The sequence below is a fragment of the Salvelinus fontinalis genome, chromosome 16, assembly GCF_029448725.1.
Source record: "Salvelinus fontinalis isolate EN_2023a chromosome 16, ASM2944872v1, whole genome shotgun sequence".
In the NCBI taxonomy this organism is placed as follows: domain Eukaryota; kingdom Metazoa; phylum Chordata; class Actinopteri; order Salmoniformes; family Salmonidae; genus Salvelinus; species Salvelinus fontinalis.
The window spans coordinates 18506067-18532038 of record NC_074680.1 but is presented as its reverse complement, the minus strand read 5'-3'; the positions used below and the strand labels follow the sequence as shown (position 1 = coordinate 18532038).

The following is a 25972-nucleotide window of genomic DNA, read 5'->3' as shown; positions in this document are numbered from 1 at the left end:
TCTAAAACTCCACCACACCACTAACATTCTGCTACTAACACTCCACCACTCTAACATTCCACCACTCTAACACTTCACCACTCCACCACACTAACACTCCATCACTAACACTCCACCCCTCTAACATGTCACCACTCCACCACTCTAAATCTCCACCACTCTAAAACTAACACTCCACTCCTCTAACACTCCACCACACTAACATTCCACCACACTAACACTCCACCACTCTAACACTCCACCACACTAACACTCCACCACACTAACACTCCACCACACTAACAATCCACCACACTAACACTCCACCACACTAACACTCCACCACTCTAACACTCCACCACTCTAACACTCCCCCACACTAACACTCCACCACACTAACACTCCACCACACTAACACTCCACCACACTAACACTCCACCACTCTGACACTCCACCACTCTAACACTCCACCACACTAACACTCCACCACACTAACCTCCACCACTCTGACACTCCACCACTCTAACACTCCACCACTCTACACTCCACCACACTAACACTCCACCACTCTAACACTCCACCACACTAACACTCCACCACACTAACACTCCACCACACTAACATTCCACCACACTAACACTCCACCACACTAACACACCACCACTCTAACACTCCACCACACTAACACTCTAACACTCTAACACTCCACCAAACTAACACTCCACCACACTAACACTCCACCACTCTAACATTCCACCACTCTAACACTTCACCACTCCACCACACTAACACTCCATCACTAACACTCCACCCCTCTAACATGTCACCACTCCACCACTCTAAATCTCCACCACTCTAAAACTAACACTCCACTCCTCTAACTCTCCACCACACTAACATTCCACCACACTAACACTCCACCACTCTAACACTCCACCACACTAACACTCCACCACACTAACACTCCAACACACTAACACTCCACCACACTAACACTCCACCACTCTAACACTCCACCACTCTAACACTCCACCACACTAACACTCCACCACACTAACACTCCACCACACTAACACTCCACCACACTAACACTCCACCACTCTGACACTCCACCACTCTAACACTCCACCACACTAACACTCCACCACACTAACCTCCACCACTCTGACACTCCACCACTCTAACACTCCACCACTCTACACTCCACCACACTAACACTCCACCACTCTAACACTCCACCACACTAATACTCCACCACACTAACACTCCACCACACTAACATTCCACCACACTAACACTCCACCACACTAACACTCCACCACTCTAACACTCCACCACACTAACACTCCACCACTCTAACACTCCACCACTCTAACACTCCACCACACTAATACTCCACCACAATAACACTCCACCACACTAACACTCCACCACTCTACCACTCCACCACTCTAACACTTTAACACTCCACCACACTAACACTAACACTCCACTCCTCTAACACTCCACCACACTAACACTAACACTCCACTCCTCTAACACTCCACCACACTAACATTCCACCACACTAACACTCCACCACTCTAACACTCCACCACACTAACACTCCACCACACTAACACTCCACCACACTAACACTCCACCACACTAACACTCCACCACTCTAACACTCCACCACACTAACACTCCACCACACTAACACTCCACCACACTAACACTCCACCGCTCTAACATGTCACCACTCCACCACTCTAAAACTCCACCACACCACTAACATTCTGCTACTAACACTCCACCACTCTAACATTCCACCACTCTAACACTTCACCACTCCACCACACTAACACTCCATCACTAACACTCCACCCCTCTAACATGTCACCACTCCACCACTCTAAATCTCCACCACTCTAAAACTAACACTCCACTCCTCTAACACTCCACCACACTAACATTCCACCACACTAACACTCCACCACTCTAACACTCCACCACACTAACACTCCACCACACTAACACTCCACCACACTAACAATCCACCACACTAACACTCCACCACACTAACACTCCACCACTCTAACACTCCACCACTCTAACACTCCCCCACACTAACACTCCACCACACTAACACTCCACCACACTAACACTCCACCACACTAACACTCCACCACTCTGACACTCCACCACTCTAACACTCCACCACACTAACACTCCACCACACTAACCTCCACCACTCTGACACTCCACCACTCTAACACTCCACCACTCTACACTCCACCACACTAACACTCCACCACTCTAACACTCCACCACACTAACACTCCACCACACTAACACTCCACCACACTAACATTCCACCACACTAACACTCCACCACACTAACACACCACCACTCTAACACTCCACCACACTAACACTCCACCACTCTAACACTCCACCACACTAATACTCCACCACACTAACACTCCACCACACTAACATTTCACCACACTAACACTCCACCACTCTAACACTCCACCACTCTAACACTCCACCACACTAACACTCCACCACTCTAACACTCCATCACACTAACACTCCACCACACTAACATTCCACCACACTAACATTCCACCACACTAACACTCCACCACACTAACACTCCACCACTCTAACACTCCACCACACTAACACTCCACCACTCTAACACTCCACCACACTAATACTCCACCACACTAACACTCCACCACACTAACATTTCACCACACTAACACTCCACCACACTAACACTCCACCACTCTAACACTCCACCACACTAACACTCCACCACTCTAACACTCCACCACTCTAACACTCTAACACTCCACCACACTAACACTAACACTCCACTCCTCTAACACTCCACCACACTAACATTCCACCACACTAACACTCCACCACTCTAACACTCCACCACACTAACACTCCACCACACTAACACTCCACCACACTAACAATCCACCACACTAACACTCCATCACACTAACACTCCACCACACTAACACTCCACCACACTAACCTCCACCACTCTGACACTCCACCACTCTAACACTCCACTCCTCTAACACTCCACCACACTAACATTCCACCACACTAACACTCCACCACTCTAACACTCCACCACACTAACACTCCACTCCTCTAACACTCCACCACACTAACATTCCACCACACTAACACTCCACCACTCTAACACTCCACCACACTAACACTCCACCACACTAACACTCCACCACACTAACAATCCACCACACTAACACTCCACCACACTAACACTCCACCACTCTAACACTCCACCACTCTAACACTCCACCACACTAACACTCCACCACACTAACACTCCACCACTCTGACACTCCACCACTCTAACACTCCACCACACTAACACTCCACCACACTAACCTCCACCACTCTGACACTCCACCACTCTAACACTCCACCACTCTACACTCCACCACACTAACACTCCACCACTCTAACACTCCACCACACTAATACTCCACCACACTAACACTCCACCACACTAACATTCCACCACACTAACACTCCACCACACTAACACTCCACCACTCTAACACTCCACCACATTAACACTCCACCACTCTAACACTCCACCACACTAATACTCCACCACACTAACACTCCACCACACTAACATTTCACCACACTAACACTCCACCACTCTAACACTCCACCACTCTAACACACTAACACTCCACCACACTAACATTCCACCACACTAACACTCCACCACACTAACATTCCACCACACTAACACTCCACCACTCTAACACTCCACCACTCTAACACACTAACACTCCACCACTCTAACACTCCACCACACTAACACTCTAACACTCCACCACACTAACACTAACACTCCACTCCTCTAACACTCCACCACTCCAACACTCCACCGCTCTAACATGTCACCACTCCACCACTCTAAATCTCCACCACTCTAAAACTCCACCACTTCACCACTAACATTCTGCTACTAACACTCCACCACTCTAACATTCCACCACTCTAACACTTCACCACTCCACCACACTAACACTCCATCACTAACACTCCACCACTCTAACACTCCACCACTCCAACACTCCACCGCTCTAACATGTCACCACTCCACCACTCTAAATCTCCACCACTCTAAAACTCCACCACTTCACCACTAACATTCTGCTACTAACACTCCACCACTCTAACATTCCACCACTCTAACACTTCACCACTCCACCACACTAACACTCCATCACTAACACTCCACCCCTCTAACATGTCACCACTCCACCACTCTAAATCTCCACCACTCTAAAACTCCACCACTCCACCACTAACATTCTGCTACTAACACTCCACCACTCTAACATTCCACCACTCTAACACTTCACCACTCCACCACTCGAACACTCGACCCCTCTAACACTCCACCACTATAACACTCCACCACTCTTACACGTCACCATTCCACCACTCTAAATCTCCACCACTGTAAAACTCCAGCACTATAACACTCCACCACTATAACACTCCACCACTCTAACACGTCACCACTCCACCACTCTAAATCTCCACCACTCTAAAACTCCACCACTCCACCACTAACATTCTGCTACTAACACTCCACCACTCTAACATTCCACCACTCTAACACTTCACCACTCCACCACACTAACACTCCATCACTAACACTCCACCCCTCTAACATGTCACCACTCCACCACTCTAAATCTCCACCACTCTAAAACTCCACCACTCCACCACTAACATTCTGCTACTAACACTCCACCACTCTAACATTCCACCACTCTAACACTTCACCACTCCACCACTCGAACACTCGACCCCTCTAACACTCCACCACTATAACACTCCACCACTCTAACACGTCACCACTCCACCACTCTAAATCTCCACCACTCTAAAACTCCACCACTCCACCACTAACATTCTGCTACTAACACTCCACCACTCTAACATTCCACCACTCTAACACTTCACCACTCCACCACTCGAACACTCCACCACTCTAACACTCCACCTCTCTAGCACTCCACCACTCTGACACTCCACCACTCTAACACTCCACCACGCTGGTTTGCTATGTGTGATTGTGGCTCATGTTTATGAGGTCACCATATCAATCCCCCCCACCTCCGCCCCACGTCCCACACACTGTACTGTGAGACTGTGGTGTGAGTTGATGAAGTCCTCGCCCACCATTTCACCAATCCAACAAACAGCTTCTCGATGTGTAACTGTGGCCCACGTTTGTGAAGTCATTAGGCACTGCATCACCACCCCTGTACCCAACACAGCCTCAAGACATGTTAGCTCACTGGTTCTGCACTTCCTCACACTCCACACTGGGTAACCACACACCTATGGTGGGCAGGGACAAAAGTAATGCCATGAGACATTTATAGATTCAGTGTACAGACACTGTGATTACATCCAGACTGTCCACAGTGAGGTGAGCAACCCTTTCCTCTCTGAACTGCTGCCTGGTGCCCTGCTGCACAGCACTGCCTATCAAACCACCCAGCAGTTGAACTTCCCTCTGTGTATTAAATGGTCTCTGAGAGATCAAACGTGTCACCCTGATGAGAAGAGGAGACAGCTCGGAGCTCTGGAAGCCTTTCAGTCTGACAGCCAAACACGTTTGACTGGCAAACAGAGACATTTTCCCCCTTCCCCCTGCCAAAATGGGAGTCTGTCTGTGATCCTGTAGCTCGACATCGCACACAAATATAGAAGCGCAATGAGAGACCCAGCGAGGGGTGAACCCTAGCCCGCCGGCTCTGAAAATAAGTTGAGGCGTCCCTCTCGCACAAAGGCAAAGCCCCATAACTCAGTGTTTTCCCAAATGAAATCGCATGTGAACCGAATATTAGGAAGTGTGCATGGCTGCCAACAGCCGCCAAGCCATTATAGCTGGGCCTGTTAACCACATTTTCACCAGCAGACAATGCCCCTTTGTGCTCGTGTGTGGCTGTCCCCTCTGCCGGAAACCAGAGAGGAGCCCTGTACAATTAAACAGTGTGGATGAGGAGAGGGGAGCAGAGAAGAGGAGAGGAGAAGAAAGATGGAGATTGGGGAGAGGAGAGCAGAAGAAAGGGGAGGAGAGGTGGAGAGGAAAGAGGATGTATAGACTGGAGTGTCAGTTCTGTTCTCTAGTTAATTAGTCACAGTCGTGTCAGCAGGAGGCAGGGGAGCCTGCCTTCATGGCCAGAGGAACCTTTCATGTGGTTACTCATGGAATGCTGTTGTTCATTCCTTCCTGCAACAAAAGCCACATGTTTTAATTTTTTTGTAGAGTATAGGCTGTCCCCATGGAAATATGAAGGAACAAGACAAGGTATGTCACGTATGAGTGGTATGACTGCTAAGAAGAAAAAGGCTATCTGGTGAGGAATTCACCAAACAATCCTGTCTGTGCCAATATGATAATCTTTGGTTCATGTTGTTAAATACATTTTGGACCATAAACTGGCCACCACCCCTTTTGCCTTCAGGACACTCTCACACATTGGTGCCTAGTGTAAAATACTTAAGTAAAAATACTTAAAAGTACAACTTAAGTAATGTAAATTATGTCTGTGTTGGAGTGTGCCCTTGGCTATCTGCAAATAAACAAATAAAAATGCATTCTGGTTTTCCAATTGTATGACAAGTATGACAATTGGAGACTTTTTCCACCACTGACTGTACTATCTACACACTCACTCACTCACTCACTCACTCACTCACTCACTCACTCACTCACTCACTCACTCACTCACTCACTCACTCACTCACTCACTCACTCACTCACTCACTCATTTGTTGTCTATGCAGCTACCCTGCCCTGTTAAACTCCTTCATCCTTGTTTGGGTATTTAACGGAGGTCCTCCCAGGTTCTGTCACACATTCAAGTGTAAAGGCGCCTCAAAGGATTTCTAAATATTGAAATCGCATATATTTCTCTTCACTGGAGTTCAATCTCCTCGGCCCTGTCTGGTTTACTGGAGAGCGAGACTAGAATAAAACAGTGACCCAGCGCCTGTTTCCTGACAACTGTCCATGGTACTTTCCACTGCAGACGTGAGACAACTCTGAAAGCAGCGAGCGACTGCACTGGGCCTGAAGGCTTTCATTCCGATGCAGGAAGGGCGTGGCTCCTCTCAGTCAAAGAGTTTAAAGAGTCTCACAGACATAAATTATTTTCATCACCTGCAATAAAACCACTCTTTTGAACACAAAATCATTACTGTCAATCATCAAATTGAACCCAATTGAGTTTGAATGAAATCATGAGAAGAGAAGAGACCAGCTGTCATCACTGTGATTTTACTTGAACTCTCGTCTCTACTCTGAACTCTTACTGTGTCCGGACAGACGGACACTATCTCTCTCCATTGCATGCAGCTCTCTTTGTCTCTCTATGAGTTCCATGTGTCCATGTGGCTGAATGTTTCCTCTCATAATCTTTGTGACTAATCACTAGTGATGTTGCCATTGAGTGGTTAGCACCCTGCCCCATGCAGTGCAATGTAGCGTACTTTCCTCACTCTCTCTGTGACTCAGAGCCTCTGAGGAGCCCTAACTGCTCACTAATCCTCTGATTGCTGTGTTTGGCCCCTCGGGCTCCTCAGCGCCAGGGCGGGCCAGGCTAACGACAGGCTAACGACGACGACAAAGAGCGTTTATAAACCAAATCAGGAGGCTAGAGTCTGGCTTGTCGTGTGGTGATTAGCCTGATCAAACGCTCGCTAACAGCCTTCTAGTCCACTGACTGACTGGCTGACTGTTCGCTGTGTCATTATGCTGATTAAAGGAGCCTCGGTTGGTCCCTAGCTACATATAACACACGTCTTTCTGCTGGGTTGGTTAAGTTTGCAGAGGTAGACCTGCAGTTTTCTTTATCGTGCGTGAAAGCCAAGGGGATGGTGGATGAGATGGTGTGAAGATAAGAGGTTTTGTGTTGATGGTGAAATTAAGGTTCAGTGTAGGTTGTGTGGCCGCAAAAAGAGGAGTCTGGTTTGTGAGGCTTTAAATCTCAGTTGTTTAACTCTCTGGTGATGGTCTGGTTTGTGAGGTTTTAAATCTCAGTTGTTTAACTCTCTGGTGATGGTCTGGTTTGTGAGGCTTTAAATCTCAGTGGTTTAACCCTCTGGTGATGGTCTGGTTTGTGTATGACAGCATGTAAGAGGTGATAGTACCTGATTTCTCACCACTGCCAGGGAGGACGGCTTCCATCACATTAATATAACCTGTATTTTTCCAATGCAAACAAAACAAAATAAATATGCATGTACAATCAAATCTCTGTTATAATTAAGGTTTTCAAAAATTCTGTTTGTAAATTTACTACACCAGTATTAGTCATTTCAAGTCTGCGTTTACTCCAACTGTGGGTTGTCCTTGACTGTGATAAAAGCAGCAGTAGGCCATCTGTGAGCTCTTACAGACTATTACACTGAGGTCAGACGGGATTGAGAGAGAGAGAGAGAGAGAATGATATGGTCATCACGTTGACACACTGTACAGCACTCCTCTCTGACTCACAGTCTGTATGTTGTGTATGTATGTGTGTATATGTGTGTGTGTGTCCGTGAGAAGAGTTTCAGAGCCAGACGGAGTGACCTATCACCAGACAGAGAAGGGAGAGAGAATGGGAAGGGATAGAGAGACCACTTCTGCTCCATAGCCGAGAGGGGATTCCCTCGTGTAGGGCTTTCTGCTGAGTTTTTACAGAACTGAGCAGCTGGAGAGAAAGTACAGCAACAGATCCACACTAAGGTTACCTTAGGTCAGTCTTTTAGGGGGGAAATGTATTCATATATTTCATTCTGCACAACTCATATTACATTGATTTTTAGAATTCTTGTCATTCTTAGTAATCTTGTCATGTTTACTGTCAATGGGCATTTCAGTATTAAGTTTCAGTATGCACGCATTGTTGTTCATTTTTAACTACCCTTTTAACAAAAACTGTGCCTTGCCATGGTAACTACACTGAACAAAAATATAACGCAACATGCAACAATTTTAAAGATTTTACTGAGTTACAGTTCATATAAGGAAATCAGACAAATGAAATAAATTCATTAGGCCCTCATCTATGGATTCCACATGACCGGCAATACAGATATGCATCTGTTGGTCACAAATACCAATACAAATGACTTCTGTCGTCATATGGACGGTGTTTCCTCCGACACATTGGTGCGGATGGCTTCCGGGTTAAGCGAGCAGTGTGTCAAGAAGCTGTGCGGCTTGGCAGGGTTGTGTTTTGGATGACTCTCCACCTTCGCCTCTCCCGAGTCTGTAGGGTAGTTGCAGCGATGAGACAAGATCGTAACTAACAATTGGATATCACGAAATTGGGGAAAAAAGGAGGTAAAGTAAAAATGATTTAAAAAGTAGGGGCGTGGATCAGAAAACCCGTCAGTATCTGGTGTGACCACCATTTTCTTCAAGCAGTGTGACACATCTCCTTCACATGGAGTTGATTAGGTTATTGATTGTGGCCTGTGGAATGTTGAATGTTGTCCCACTCCTTTTCAATGGCTGTGCGAAGTTGCTGGATATTGGCGGGAACTGGAACACGCTGTCGTGCACGTCGATCCAGAGCATCTCAAACATGTTCAATGGGTGACATATCTGGTGAGTATGCAGGCCATGGAAGAACTGGGACATTTTCAGCTACAAGGAATTGTGTACAGATCCTTGTGACATGCTGAAACATGAAGTGATGGCGGTGGATGAATGGCATGACAATGGGCATCAGGATCTCGTCACAGTATCTATGTGTTTTAATAAAATGCAATTGTGTTCGTTGTCCATAGCTTATGCCTGCCCATACCATAACCCCACCGCAACCATGGGGTAATCTGTTCACAGCGTTGACATCAGCAAACCGCTTGTCCCCACACGAAGCCATACACGCTGATACACGCTCGCCCCCACACGACGCTGTAACCACTGAAGTCGGTTACGACGCCGAACTGCAGTCAGGTCAAGACCCTGGTGAGGACGACGAGCACACAGATGAGACAGTTTGAGACAGTTTGAGACAGTCCCTGAGACAGTTTCTGACAGTTTGTGCAGAAATTCTTCGGTTGTGCAACCCCAACAGTTTCATCAGCTGTCCGTGTCGCTGGTCCTAGATGATCCCGCAGGTGAAGAAGCCGGATGTGGAGGTCCTGGGCTGGCGGGTTACACATGGTCTGCGATTGTGAGGCTGGTTGGACGTATTGGAGGCGGCTTATGGTAGAGAAATTAACATTATCTGGTAACAGCTCTGGTTGACATTCATGCAGTCAGCATGCCAACTGCACGCTCCCTCAAAACTTGAGACATCTGTGGCATTGTGTTGTATGACAAAACTACACCTTTTAGAGTGGCCTTTTATTGTCCCCAGCACAAGGTGCAACTGTGTAATGATCATGCTGTTTAATCAGCTTCTTGATATGCCACAGCTGTCAGGTGAATTTATTATCTTGGTAAAGGATAAATTCTCACTAACAGGGATGTACGCTTTTGGTGAGTATGGAACATTTCTGGGATCTTTTATTTCAGCTCATTAAACATGGGACCAACACTTTACATGTTGCATTTATATTTTTGTTCAGTATACATACTATGCATGTACAAATTTCCCAAATCCTGTGGCTGGTAAAGCTGAATCACCTGTAAAATACATTATGACCACCAAAACTGACTGACATTTGACATTTGCCAAGGCAGCAGCTACTCTTCCTGGGGCCCGAACACCAAAGCTCACACATTACATATAAAACAAAAGATAAAACAGTGAACTATGTTTGTACTGAATGAGCTAAAGATAAAACAGTACATCATATACAGTTGAAGTCGAAAGTTTACATACCGTGCTTCTACACCTGCATTGCTTGCTGTTTGGGGTTTTAGGCTGGGTTTCTGTACAGCACTTTGAGATATCAGCTGATGTACGAAGGGCTATATAAATACATTTGATTTGATTTGATTTGATTTTGATTTGACATACACCTTAGAGAAATACAATTAAACTGAGTTTTTCACAATTCCTGACATTTAATCCTAGTAAAAATTCCCTTTCTTAGGTCAGTTAGGATCACCACTTTATTTTAAGAATGTGAAATGTCAGAATAATAATAGAGAGAGGGATTTATTTCAGCTTTTATTTCTTTCATCACATTCCCAGTGGGTCATAAGTTTACATACACTCAATTAGTATTTGGTAGCATTGCCTTTAAATTTTTTAACTCTGATCAAACGTTTTGGGTGGTCTTCCACAAGCTTCCCACAATAAGTTGGGTGAATTTTGGCCCATTCCTCCTGACAGAGCTGGTGTAACTGAGTCAGGTTTGCAGTTCTCCTTGCTCGCACACGTTTTTCAGTTCTGTCCACAAATTTTCTATAGGATTGAGGTCAGGGCTTTGTGATGGCCACTCCAATACCTTGACTATGTTGTCCTTAAGCCATTTTGCCACAACATTGGAAGTATGCTTGGGGTCTTGTCCATTTGGAAGATCCATTTGCTACCAAGCTTTAACTTCCTGACTGATGTGTTGAGATGTTGCTTCAATTTATCCACGTCATTTTCCTTTCTCATGATGCCATCTATTTTGTGAAGTGCACCAGTCCCTCCTGCAGCAAAGCACCCCCACAATATGATGCTGCCACCCCCATGCTTCACGGTTGGGATGGTGTTCTTCAGCTTGCAAGCCTCCCCCTTTTTCCTCCAAACATAACGATGGTTATTATGGCCAAACAGTTCTATTTTTGTTTCATCAGACCAGAGGACACTTCTCCAAAATGTACGATCTTTGTCCCCATGTGCAGTTGCAAACCTTAGTCTTGCTTTTTTATGGCGGTTTGGAGCAGTGGCTTCTTCCTTGCTGAGTGGCCTTTCAGGTTATATCGATATAGGACTCGTTTTACTGTGGATATAGATACTTTTGTACCTGTTTCCTCCAGCATCTTCACAAGGTCCTTTGCTGTTGTTCTGGGATTGTTTTGCACTTTTCGCACCAAATTACATTCTTCTCTAGGAGACAGAACGCGTCTCCTTCCTGAGCGGTATGACGTATGATGGTCCCATGGTGTTTATACTTGCATACTATTGTTTGTACAGATGAACGTGGTACCTTCAGGCGTTTGGAAATTGCTCCCAAGGTGAACCAGACTTGTGGAGGTCTATAAATGTTTTTTCTGAGGTATTGGCTGATTTCTTTTGATTTTCCCATGATGTCAAGGAAAGAGGCACTGAGTTTGAAGGTAAGCCTTGAAATACATCCACAGGTACACCTCCAATTGACTCAAATGATGTCAATTAGCCTATCAGAAGCTTCTAAAGCCATGACATAATTTTCTGGAATTTTCCAAGCTGTTTAAAGTCACAGTCAACTTAGTGTATGTAAACTTCTGACCCACTGGAATTGTGATACAGTGAATTATAAGTGAAATAATCTGTCTGTAAACAATTATTGGAAAAATTACTTGTTTCATGCACAACGTAGATGTCCTAACCAACTTGCCAATACTATAGTTTGTTAACAAGACATTTGTGGAGTGGTTGAAAAACAAGTTTTAATGACTCCAACCTAAGTGTATGTAAACTTCCAACTTCAACTGTAACATCCCTACACCACCACATATCCACAACACAAAATGTTCAATACCACCATACAACAATATCACAATGTGTCTGTACCTTTGTGTGTGTCTCTTCACAGTCACCGTTGTTCCGTAAGGTGTATTTTTACCTGCTTTTTAAATCTGATTCTACTGCTTGCATCAGTTACCTGATGTGGAATATAGTTTCATTTATTCATGGCTCCATGTAGTACTGTGCGCCTCTCATAGTCTGTTCTGGACTTGGGGACTGTGAAGAGACCTCTGGTGGCATGTCTTGTGGGTTATGCATGAGTGTCCAAGCTGTGTGCAAGTATTTTAAACAAACAGCTCGGTACATTCAGCTTGTCAACACTTCTTACAAAAAGAAGTAATGATGAAGTCAATCTCTCTTCCACTTTGAGCCATGGAGAGATTGACATGCATGTCATTAATGTTAGCTCTCCATGTACTTTTAAGGGCCAGCCGTGCTGCCCTGTTCTGAGCCAGCCAACTGCAATTTCCCCAAGTCCCTCTTTGTGGCACCTGACCACACTACTGAACAGTAGTCCAGGTGCGACAACACCAGGGCTTGTAGGACTTGCCTTGTTGATAGTGTTGTTAAGAAGGCAGATCAGTGCATTATTATGGACAGACTTTTCCCCATTTTAGCTAATGTTGTATCAATATGTTTTGACCATGACAGTTTACAATCCAGGGTTACTCCAAGCAGTTTAGTCACCTCAACTTGCTCAATTTACACATCATTCATTATGAGATGTAGTTGAGGTTTAGGGTTTAGTGAATGATTTGTCCCAAATACAATGCATTTAGTTTTGGAAATATATCGGACTAACTTATTCCTTTTTACCCATTCCGAAACTAACTGCAACTCTTTGTTAAGTGTTGCAGTCATTTCAGTTGCTGTAGTAGCTGACGTGTATAATGTTGAATCATCTGCATACATAGACGCACTGGCCTTACTCAAAAGCAGTGCATGTCTTTAGTAAAGATTGAAAAAAGCATGGGGCCTAAACAGCTACCCTGGGGAATTCCTGATTCTACCTGATTTATGTTTGAGAGGCTTCCATTAAAGAACACCCTCTGTGTTCTGTTAGACAAGTCACTCTTTATCCACATTATAGCAGGGGGTGTAAAGCCATATCACATACGTTTTTCCAGCAGCAGACTATGATCGATAATGTCAAAAGCTACGCTGAAGTCTAACAAGACAGGCCCCATTTGATCATTTTATCATCAATTTCTCTCAGCCAATCATCAGTCATTTGTGTAAGTGCTGTGCTTGTTGAGTGTCCTTCCCTATATGCATGCTGAACGTCTGTAGCCAATTTGTTTACTGTGAAATAGCATTGTATCTGGTCCCAATTTCTTTCCCAGAAGTTTACTAAGGGTTGGTAACAAGCTGATTGGTTGGCTATTTGAGCCAGTAGAGGGGGCTTTACTATTCTTGGGTAGCGTAATGACTTTAACTTCCCTCCAGGCCTGAGGGCATACACTTTCTAGTAGGCTTAATGTTGTCCGCTATTATCCTCAGTAATTTTCCATCCAGATTGTCAGACCCTGGTGTCTTGTCATTGTTGATAGACAACAATAGTTTGTTGACTTCTTCTACACTGACTTTACGGAATTCAAAAGTACAATTCTTGTCTTTCATCATTTGTTCAGATATACTTGGATGTTTAGTGTCAGCGTTTGTTGCTGGCATGTCATCCCTAAATTTGCTTATCTTGCCAATTAAAAAGTCATTAAAGTAGTTATCAATATCAATGGGTTTTGTGATAAATGAGCCATCTGATTCAATGAATGATGGAGCCTAGTTGGCTTTTTTTCCCAAAATTTCATTTAAGGTGCTCCAAAACTTTTTACTCTCATTCTTTATATTATTTCCCTTTGGTTCATATTATAGTTTATTTTTATTTAGTTTAGTCACATAATTTCTTAATTTGCAGTACGTTTGCCAATCAGTTGGGCTGCCAGACTTATTTGCCATACCTTTTGCCTCATCCCTCTCAACCATAGAATTTTTCAATTCCTCATCAATCCAAGGGGATTTAACATTTGCTGGAACAACTTAATGTAAAAGCCAAATCCCTTATCTGCCAAATATAGACTGTAAATACATTAAACAGAGGGTTCAATGCACAGAGGACAGTTTCACTGTGAGTATGGTGTCGGCATTTCCATGTAAAAGGACTCATGAGCCGAAACATGGGAGATTCACAGGAGCATGTCAAATCTGGTATCAAATTTAAAGCTAAATCTATATTTTTTATTTTATTTAGGCATATATACATTTTCAACCATTTCCTATCCTAAATATTATAAATAAGCAAAGGCTGCAGACATTGATTTTTGGTCTGGTCCAGCTTTGATTTGGCCCAATCATAGATGTCTATGTTTCACAAGTTTGGTGAGCACAGTACAGTACAGTAGGGCACAGTACAATACAGTAGAGCACAGTAGAGTGCTGTACAGTAAAGTTAAAAAAAGGTGAGTGTAGTTCAGTACAGTACACAGTAGAGTACACTAGAGTTGAGTAAACTGTAATGTACTGTATTGTACTGTACTGAACTATAATCTACTTTACTGTAATGTACTGTGTTGTACTGTACTGAACTATAATCTACTTTACTGTAAAGTACTTTATTGTACTGTACTGAACTATAATCTACTTTACTGTAAAGTACTTTATTGTACTGTACTGAACTATAATGTACTTTACTGTAATGTGCTTTATTGTACTGTACTGAACTATAATCTACTTTACTGTAATGTACTGTATTGTACTGTACTGAACTATAATCTACTTTACTGTAATGTACTTTATTGTACTGTACTGAACTATAATCTACTTTACTGTAATGTACTTTATTGTACTGTACTGAACTATAATCTACTTTACTGTAATGTACTCAACTGTGCTGTGCTGTACTGTGCTCTACTGTGCTGTACTTTGAAGTCCAAATTTGTGAAACATAGATGTCTATGATTCGTTCAGATATGGTCCGGACCAACCAAATTTGGTCTTGTTTGGGGGAAGAGCTCATTAAAATACTAGCCAGTGTGTAGAATAATACCCAAGTATGCAAAGGAGGATATTGCATATTTCTACATTTGTGTATCTATTTAGGATACATCCCCATTTGTATTTGTATCTATCATTTGTATCTATTACAAATACACCTGCATTGCTTGCTGTTTGGGGTTTTAGGCTGGGTTTCTGTACAGCACTTTGAGATATCGGCTGATGTAAGAAGGGCTATATACATTTGATTTGATTTGATTTGATTAGTAGGGATCCCCATTAGTTCCTGCCAAGACAGCAGCTACTCTTCCTGGGGTCCAAATACATTAAGGCACTTACATCACACATACAACAAAAGGACCATGGAGAGAATGGCATTCATATCCGTAACTATGCATTTCTGAGAAGCACAGATAAGGGACCCATGATGAAATTCCTTTACCGTAATCCAGGTGTAAATCCACTACTTACCTAACTACTTACTGTCGTTCAATAACCAAAATAATAAGCCCAGGGTAAACCCAGGGTGTCATGTCATAGCTGACACCTTATTCTTTCTGCAGACATCTTTGAATCATAATTTGGAGCAGATTTTTAAAATGTTTTTAGAAAACATGATCACATAAAATTGCCCCTGTCCAAAAAGTCACGTTGCAAAAAAAGTCACGTAGTCATTTCCCATTTCTGAAATGATCATCTCTTGAGATAACTTGTTCTACTTTTTGGGAAGGTTGTCACGTCCCTAAAACATGTTTTATTGCACCAAAGATAATTAACTAATGCAAACATCTTGGGATTTTTCTGGGAAAAACATTCATACAAAAACATTTGTATCAAAAACAATTTCATAGCCTGCAACTTATACATCCTATCATTATCTGCATCTTTGCTCCACTGTAATTAATTTGTTTCTTTATTGCTTTTGGGAAGAGGGATGGGCTATGGACGTTTTGAGCATGATTAAGATTTATCATAATGAAGGAAGAAGAGGCTTCAGTCTTTAGTTCAGTTTCACATTCTGGCTTGTTGAGCTGTTTTGCTGTTGAGTTGTTCGATGTCTCCACGTTGAAAACCAGATGTGCCATACTGTATGTAGGCAACTCAAATTAGCTGCATGTGAAAATAAAACTATGCTGAAATAGATGGGATGATTCTTTATGTTGTGTCTACAGATCGGATGTTGTTCGAAACATCTGTTTAACGGTATTACTAAGCAGGGAGGGGTCATGCCTTATGAAAAACAACAACATTCTGTAGAAGTTTCAAATTCACTTCAAATGGACTCTGTTTGTCTCGTGTTGGCTTCTTTTGATAGACAAGATAGTTCAAAAAAGAATATATCACTCATTCATTTTCAAGAAGGATCTTCATTTTCATTCTTTAATTTCCTGTAAATCCGTTGTTGGTTGTAATCTGATCTATTATCTCCTTCATTAGTACAACTAGAGTCTCATTTAGTTGATTAATCACATGGTAATTAACACTTTATGGCATGGCAAAATTACATAACAGCACTTATATAAGCTTCCTGTAACTTAATTATTGCCAAACTTAGGTCACCATGCATAATCACTGGTGGTATTAGACTGTTGCTTGCCCCTAATTGTCAGCTACCTCAGTGTATGACACTAGCTGGGGTTCAGGGCAGCTGTTATACAACTGCATGATAAGTGATTGAAAACATTACAAGCCTGGGTTTGTTCATAATTCAATTCTCTCAGACAAAAGGGATGAGGTTATTAAAAGCATTATAGCAGTGATGTGTATTTAATCAATACCACAGTAAGGGCCTAATGAAATATGATCATCTCATAAGAGAACGTAATTAAGCGTAAAGAAATGACTCATCGGAATAATGTAACTATAAACAGTAGATATAAGACTTTAAAAAAAACAACCAGAAAATTATATTGTGATCATTTCCATCTCCTTGTCCAGTTAACCAAATACTTTCATCGTCTGAATACTTTCCTGCCTGCATGCTAGTGTTCCTGTTCCGATATTTATTTTCCACATCAGAGGGTACCAGTTAAAATAGCTTGTCTAGACGTTATGAATTGCGCTGACATCCCAGTGCATTGTATCATGACAGACTTGGACATTCGTGTCTCTCACCATACCAATTATTTCATTCTGCCACTCCATAATTATTAAGTAAGGGCATAATATGTATTTTCTCCTTTTTGCTTGTCTGAGGGAGGTGTGGTACTGTATTTACCATCAATTCACAGAGTTCAGTCCCCTCAGAACTGCCGTAGACAATCAGAGAGCTGCCCTTAATGTGAAGTCTAACTTTGGATGAACTGTGCTGAAGGGGCTGAGATGCCACACAGAGCTTTCTTAATGCTTCAGTCTGGCACAATGCCCACTGACTCCAGCATCAGATCATATTCACTATACACACCAGCCATGCCATACTACGTAAAGTCTACCTTTAGTTTGTTTTCAAGATGAATTTCAGAAACTTATGTTGATCACCCGTCCAGTGCTGTTTGTTGATAGAAAGTTGTCTGCCCTTCCGAAACAATTACTTGTCCAAACTAAATTTGTACCAATACAGGAAATATCCACATTATCAGATTGGAGACCAGCTCCAGAGAATCTGGCCCTTGTGGTTGCCGGTCGACCACCAGAACATTTTATTTACTACAACACTTAGCACAACTTTAACCTTGACCAACGTTATATAGAGTTTAGCGTGCTTAGCCAAACAATTTAGGGGAGACGGGATTTGGAAATTGGTTGACCACATAATCAGCAGATGCCGCCTCCCTTCCTCTACCTGGAAGCCATCTTGTTGGCAACCCCTGAAGGTGTTACCCATCAACAGGTGTTGACAGACGGTGAAAACGACGAGACGAACCAAATAAGTACCTCAAACGTTCGCAATGCTAATCAAGTCCAGAGCGTTGCTACCATCCAATGTGCCCCCAGAGTTTTATAAATAGATATTATACTCTGCTAAATTGGAGACAGGATTCTGCTACTCGGTGGTTGTCATGAGTTTTGTATTATTTCCCTTTCTTTTTGAATATTGAAACTCAATATCTGGTTACAGATTTCAGCTCACTCAGCCACTCTCCATATTTTGGCATCGGAGGCCGAAGGCTGAGCAGAAGGCTTTGACTGGCTTCCAATTAAGTATTTGATTAATTTAGGAGGGTGAATTTTGGGGTGAATTTTAAAACTTTTAAAGCTACTGTATAGTAACATGACTTTGTCACAACAACTTTGTTGTAATATATGTTTTAGCACCAAAGATCTGATCATTTTGTTAAATTCATCTTGAGGCTTATTTGTAATGTGAGAGAATTCATTTGAGGGTTTTATCCAAAGTTTGTTTTTCTCATACAATTCTAACAGTTGTGAGTCTTTTAGCGTTTTATTTCCAAGTTGTAGAACTAACCAGACCACCTCCCAGAATCCACCAAAAATCAACTCACTACTACTGTGGCGAAGCACAGCGTGTTTCTCACACAGAAACCCGAACTTTCATTCATACAGTGCAACAAGCCAAACATATAAAACCATTCCCACCCTAATAAAGTGGGGCCTTTTTTCTGCCACAAAGGGAACTGTGGCTCCCCCCCCCCCCCCCCCCCCCCTGTCTAAAGGGCCTATTGGGTAAAAAGCTTCCTTTCCAGCTAGGAGGAAAAGCGGTCAGGGAACCAAGCCAAGGATATGACCCAGTACCCATGCCCAATCAGGAAACCTCACCTGACTCAAACGCTGAAGACAGCAAAAGTGGCAGGTTTGTAACCCAATAAAAGTTTATGCATTTTTCTCCACAGAGTGAAATAGTTGCTATTTTCACTTGTATCACCTGGTATTTCACTCATATCAAGAATTTGGGATACCAAGCTGCTAATGTTAGTTCTGTGAGTATTTAGCATACCTCATATGTGTGTGTGTGTGTCTGGATAATTGGTCTGTTGTGAGAGAGGAGCAGGTGTAACCTCATTGTGGTTATCGGGGAACGGCAGGAGCTCTCTTAGTCTGCATCAGATCAGCGCCTTTAGAGAGCAGCTCCATCTCACATACAGCCTGCCCTAGTGTGCTAACTGTCAGGGCCTCGCAACTGTTTTTGGAGGTGCTCTCTTTCTCATTACAAATAGCGTGAGAGCTTCAGTGTCCTTCTCTCACTTCTCTTCTCTCTTCTCTCTCTTTTCTCTCTCCTCTTCTCTGTGCTACAGGAGTGAGGTTTTTGAGGTGAAGCACATTCTTTTCTCACACAAAGCGCGTCAGATGTTGCACATCACGTGCTCACATGTGTTCACTTCTCAGCATGAGATATACTGCTGCTTAATGTGATAGAGCTAAGAATATCATTCTATACTTGCTTATGGACAGGGCTCCTGTCTACTTGTATTTATGTATTCAGATGATTGTGTCTGAATGCATATTCATCTATGGGTAGACTATCTCTCTTGAGTTGCTAATCATTAGATATAGATCTTGCAAAAATTATGAAGAACGTGAAATGTTTGTGATTAAAACATTTTTTTACCAGCTAAATAAAAAAAATGTACTTTAGAAGCACAATCTATAGGCAGAGTTTAGCTGTAACACTATGACTCCTGAAAACATTTATTCATCCACATTTCCATAGTATTCCATTCAGGAATTGGAAACATACAATATCCACAACCATTAAACAGCCTCTTTGATTTTCTTTCGACCCGTACCTCTTAATTTCAGTCAAAAAAATAAATGCATTTTCCAAACTGCTTTGCCTGTGTAATGCAAGTTGTTAAACTAACCGCCAGAGTATTTCGCTCACATGAGGTCGTCTATTTGAAATGCTTTCAAATTGAACTGGAGGATTTAATGACTTTTGGCCTTTGTTCTATTACAGTTTGGTTTCATTTTCTCGACTGAATAAATTGTAAAAGGATATTGCATATTCATTAATGATTTCCAATGGTGATTACAGCTTTAAACACTCTCTATTTTCCCATCCTATTTTTTGCATGCACGTTGGTTTTCCCTTCTTGCTACAGTCAAAATACAAATTCAAGCATCCGAAGCGCTTTACATAAGAGACCCGCTAAGTGTAAGATCTGATCCCAACTCAGTCCTTATTCAGACATTAGAGGGTTACACACTAAATAAGGCCGTAATGCTTTAAAGGAGAATAACCAACCAACATCCAGTCCTCATGCTCCAGTCTGAATGATAATAAGCAATGAAGGATGAATAAGAGAGTGGGAGAGAAACATTTAGTGATGCCGAGGAATGAGAGTGAGAGAAAGATATAGTGCAGAGATGCGGCTTTGTCAAGAGGAAACTATAAATGACTGAGTATCTGTCTGAGCTGTGAGAACACTGGAACACCTCTGTCACTCTGCTCACTGTGGTTCCAGTAGGGATATCAGAGGCTTGTTCTCATATGAGCTGCAGATGTGTGTGCGTGTGTGCGTGTGTGCGCACGTGCGTGCGCGCATGTTTATAGAGGGGGAAACTGGGCTCCAGAGATTTTAAGATTTATTCTGCAAACAATTAGGAGCTGGTAGTGCTTATCCTGTGGCTCTCTAATTACCACAGCAACCAGGCCGTAATCGAGGGTAGATTTTCTGTAGGGAACCAATCTCCCAGACCTCCTCAGATTAATACTCTCACAGCAACATGCTCTCGATAAAATGACATGTTGGGGACTTTTTAAATGAATAGCAAAATGATACAAACACATTTTCAAGCAGCTAGAAAGTGAAGAAACCATGTAAAACTTCTGTTCTGTTTGTCACAGGAGAATATCTGACTTCCACTCTAAATCTAACTGTTGAAAACTCTGAATTAACTGTATAAACTGTTGGCTGAGGCCTTTCGCAATTGAACACAATTGAATCTTCGATCACTATATGTAATCTAATTTATTACGTTGTTATTTATTAATCTTATAATTTATTGTTTCATTATATCAGCGGGAAAATTCTCTCTAAACTTGACTTCAATCTAGGCTTTAATCCAAGTACTGCTGGATTGAGGTAACCATGGAAAAAAAATGGCTCCTTCATTAACAGCAGTCTTTAGCCTGAGTGTAATGCACTCACCTCACCACACAGGCCAAGAGTACCTCCTGTAAGTAGTGAAGGAGACAGACCAATGTTTTTTCTCTTTCTGTTTTATCGTATCGCTGTGTTCCAGTAAAGGCTGGTCCGATGGAGCCTTCCTTCCTTCTATTCTCCCAGAGAGCTAGACAAACTTCCTATTGATGGCTGTGGTGAGAAGCCCATTATTGGTGTGCTCCATCAAGACTACATCAGACGCAGCCCTGAGGCCCACAGCTGTAAGGGCCCTGTCACTAACGGCCTTGGCTACTGTATGGACCCATGCCTCCTTTTACCCATTTAATAGGAATGTTAGGGCATTCAGCGTGTGTGGTGCGATCCTTTCAGAGAGGGTCTACTCAAACACCAAAACAAAGTCTCTCTTTTAGAAGTGTTGCTGTCCCTGCTGTTTTGGAACACGCACACACCCCCACACTCCTTCGTGTTGCCAAACAGACGAGGCCACACATTTTAAACAACTGGGAGCGAGTGGACCGCCAGAGCCGCCAATATCATTCTCTCTCTGACGCCTCGAGCCACAGACATGACAGAGGAGAGAGAGAGGGAGAGGGGAGAGTATAGAGGGGAGGAGAGAGTGCTTACCTCTCAGTAGAGTGGGGCCGTAGTTCCCGAAGCAGTCAAAGATGCTGTTGGAAGCCATGTCCTCGTGGCTGAAGTGGTGCCAGAGCCGTCGTCAGCCCTCTCTACAGACGATAACGACCAACCTTGGAGAGAAACGGTGGTTGAAATAGAGAACGAAAGAGTGAGAGAGAGGAGAGCGAGGGAGAAGGATAGATCCTGGAACTCGGAGCCCATTTGCAACCAAGAATTTGGGGTTTGTAACTACCACAGGAATCCCTCGCCACAAGCCTGCAAAGAGAGCAGTATAAGTATGCAGCACCAGGGGTATGAGACATTCAGAAAGAAAGAGAGGAAGAGGGAATGATAGGGGGAGAGGGAGTGAAAGAGAGGGAGAGGGAGAGAGAATGGTAGGCTGGGAGGGTGAGGGAGAGGGAGAGAGAATGGTAGGCTGGGAGGGTGAGGGAGAGGGAGAGAGAATGGCAGGCTGGGAGGGTGAGGGAGAGGGAGAATGGTAGGCTGGGAGGGTGAGGGAGAGGGAGAGAGAATGGCAGGCTGGGAGGGTGAAGAGGAGGGAGAGAGAATGGTAGGCTGGGAGAGTGAGGGAGAGGGAGAGAGAATGGTAGGCTGGGAGGGTGAGGGAGAGGGAGAGAGAATGGCAGGCTGGGAGGGTGAAGAGGAGGGAGAGAGAATGGTAGGCTGGGAGGGTGAGTGAGAGAGAGAATGGTAGGCTGGGAGGGTGAGGGAGAGGGAGAGGGAGAGGGAGAGAGAATGGTAGGCTGGGAGAGTGAGGGAGAGGGAGAGAGAATGGCAGGCTGGGAGGGTGAGGGAGAGGGAGAGAGAATGGCAGGCTAGGAGGGTGAGGGAGAGGGAGAGAGAGAGAATGGCAGGCTGGGAGGGAGAGGGAGAGAGAGAATGGTAGGCTGGGAGGGTGAGGGAGAGGGAGAGAGAATGGTAGGCTGGGAGAGTGAGGGAGAGGGAGAGAGAATGGCAGGCTGGGAGGGTGAGGGAGAGGGAGAGAGAATGGCAGGCTAGGAGGGTGAGGGAGAGGGAGAGAGAGAGAATGGCAGGCTGGGAGGGAGAGGGAGAGTGTGGCTACACTGAGATGCAGTGGTACCATCCCTCTCCAGGACTATGGCCTTCCAATGGACTCACCGTTGTTGTATCGGGTCTGAACGTCTTGTTAGCAGGCCAGGGTGGGGTGGCAGGGAGGTGTGGTGCTGTGCTGTGCTGGTCCGGTCCGTCAGTGGGCAGGGGCTCTGAGGTTAGCCAGGTTCTCTCTCTCTCTGTCAGGAGACGTGGTGTCCCACAGTGATGGCCTGACTGGAGCGTCAGTGTTAGCTAGCGTCGGCTAAAGCCACAGCTCTCTTTGCGTCCTCGCCATCCTCCAACTCCCCTCCGTGAGTGGAGGAGCCCACGTCACATGTCACATGAGGTCACAGGGCCTCCCCTCCCCTCTCTCTTTTCGCTCTTACTCGGTGTAGCTTGTTTTTTCCTCTTTGCTTTTACATTTTCAGCTCTCTGCTTCCCTCTCTCTTTTCTCTCTCTTTTGATTGGTCGGCCAAGTTTTGGAAATGTTCTGTTTTCTTTAAGTTCAAACCAGGCAGTGGCCCACGCCATTCAAAGTCTGTGAGGCTTTCACAGGGCGCCGAAACCCAGTGTGAACAACCAGAAAAGAATTGAACATGCATTAAGAGAAATAGAAATAAGAGAGAAGAAAGAGTGAGAGAGAGAGAGAGAGAGAGAGAGAGAGAGAGCGTTGACTGTGGAGACTGGGGCTCGCCGCAGCACAGAGAGAGGAAAGGAGCAGAGCAGAGTAGAGAGTGTTCTGTCTCTGAGCACTTTCAGAGAGAGCCTGTGTGTATGTATGTGTTTGTGTGTGTATGTCTGACTCACTGCGCATCTGTGTTTGTAAGAGCTGGTGGTTTTGGGCCTGGAAAACCAACCCTCCACCCTCACTTACCGCTTGATAGTATCGTAATCGTAGCTGCAGTGCTGCTCTGCTCTGCTGTCCCCTCTCTTCTTACTACCTCTCTCTCACACACTGTCCCTTTTACTCTGCTTCTCACCAAGTCTATTCTTACCTACCACACAATACAATTATTTGGGAATATTTATTTCACACCTGTAATACAGGACAAAGGAGCAATACACAAAAGTTGAAATATGTAGAAAATACAGTATATAAACATAGATCCACTACTACACCTCTTAGTAAAAAGCATTTTGGCTTTAAGCACAGCCTGACAGTGAATTGCATATTTTCCAGTGTGTTGTGGGTATGTCAGAGTTCCCCCCCCTCAAATATCTAAACCGGATTTAACCTGATTGTGGTTTTGACACTTTCAGAAAACACAATCTGGTCAGGGCTCTAAAAAGAGAAGCCTGTAGAGCCCTACATTTGATATATTGCATAACTACACAAGTGTACGAAACATGTGTTGCTGCCTTGTTATGTTGTTGTCTTAGGCCTCTCTTTATGTAGTGTTTGTGTTGTCTGTCTTGTTGTGATGTGTGTTTTGTCCTATATTTATATATATACATATATATATATATTTTTTTTTAAATCCCAGCCCCCGTCCCCGCAGGAGGCCTTTTGCCTTTTGGTAGGCCCTCATTGAAAATAAGAATGTGTTCTTAACTGACTTGCCTAGTTAAATAAAGGTTAAATAAAAAAATAATAAAAATAAAACATTAAGAACACCTGCTCTTTCCATGACATGGACTGACCAGGTGGATCAAATCAAATCAAATTGTATTTGTCACATGCGCCGAATACAACAGGTGTAGTCCAGGTGAAAGCTATGATCCCTTATTGATGTCACTTGTTAAATCCACTTCAATCAGTCTAGATGAAGGAGAGGAGACAGGTTAAAGAGGGATTTTTAAGCCTTGAGACAATTGAGACGTGGTATTGTGTATGTGTCATTCAGAGGGGGAATGGGCAAGACAAAACATTGAAGTGCCTTTGAACTGGGTATGGTAGTTGGTGCCAGGTGCACCGGTTTGTGTCAAGAACTGCAACGCTGCTGGGTTTTTCTCTCTCAACAGTGTATATGTATCATGAATGGTTTACCACCCAAAGGACATCCAGCCAACTTGACACAACTGTGGGAAGCATTGGAGTCAACATGGGCCAGCATCCCTGTGGAACGCGAGTCCATGCCCCGACGAATTGAGACTGTTCTGAGGGCAAAGGGGGATGCAACTCAATATTAGGAAGGTGTTCTTGGCCTCCCGGGTGGCGCAGTGGTCTAGAGCACTGCATCGCAGTGCTAACTGCGCCACCAGAGTCTCTGGGTTCGCCCCCAGGCTCTGTCGCAGCCGGCCGCGACGGGGAGGTCCGTGGGGCGACGCACAATTGGGCTAGCGTCGTCCGGGTAAGGGAGGGTTTGGCCGGTAGGGATTTCCTTGTCTCATCGCGCTCCAGCGACTCCTGTGGCGGGCTGGGCGCAGTGCGTGCTAACCAAAGGGGCCAGGTGCACGGTGTTTCCTCCGACACATTGGTGCGGCTGGCTTCCGGGTTGGAGGCGCGCTGTGTTAAAGAAGCAGTGCGGCTTGGTTGGGTTGTGCTTCGGAGGACGCATGACTTTCGACCTTCGTCTCTCCCGAGCCCGTACGGGAGTTGTAGCGATGAGACAAGATAGTAATTACTAGCGATTGGATACCACGAAAATTGGGGAGAAAAGGGGATAA

At 44.1% G+C, this 25972-nt stretch overlaps 1 protein-coding gene across 3 annotated transcripts in view; it reads right to left on the bottom strand.

Annotated features, from left to right (window-relative positions):
• Positions 1–23869, bottom strand: part of LOC129812764 (runt-related transcription factor 3-like) — an 85660-nt gene extending 61791 nt beyond the window's left edge. Inside the window, exons 1-2 of one of the 3 annotated variants that reach the window (XM_055864612.1) lie at positions 23432–23869; positions 22301–22422 (exon numbers count right to left, since the gene is read on the bottom strand). In XM_055864612.1, coding sequence (XP_055720587.1) covers positions 22301–22358 — 58 coding nt within the window. In that variant the 5' untranslated portion in view covers positions 22359–22422; positions 23432–23869. The remainder of the gene's footprint in view (positions 1–22300; positions 22423–23431) is intronic. The other 2 variants (XM_055864610.1, XM_055864611.1) reach the window with 2 other exon arrangements.
• Positions 23870–25972: the final 2103 nt, after the last annotated feature.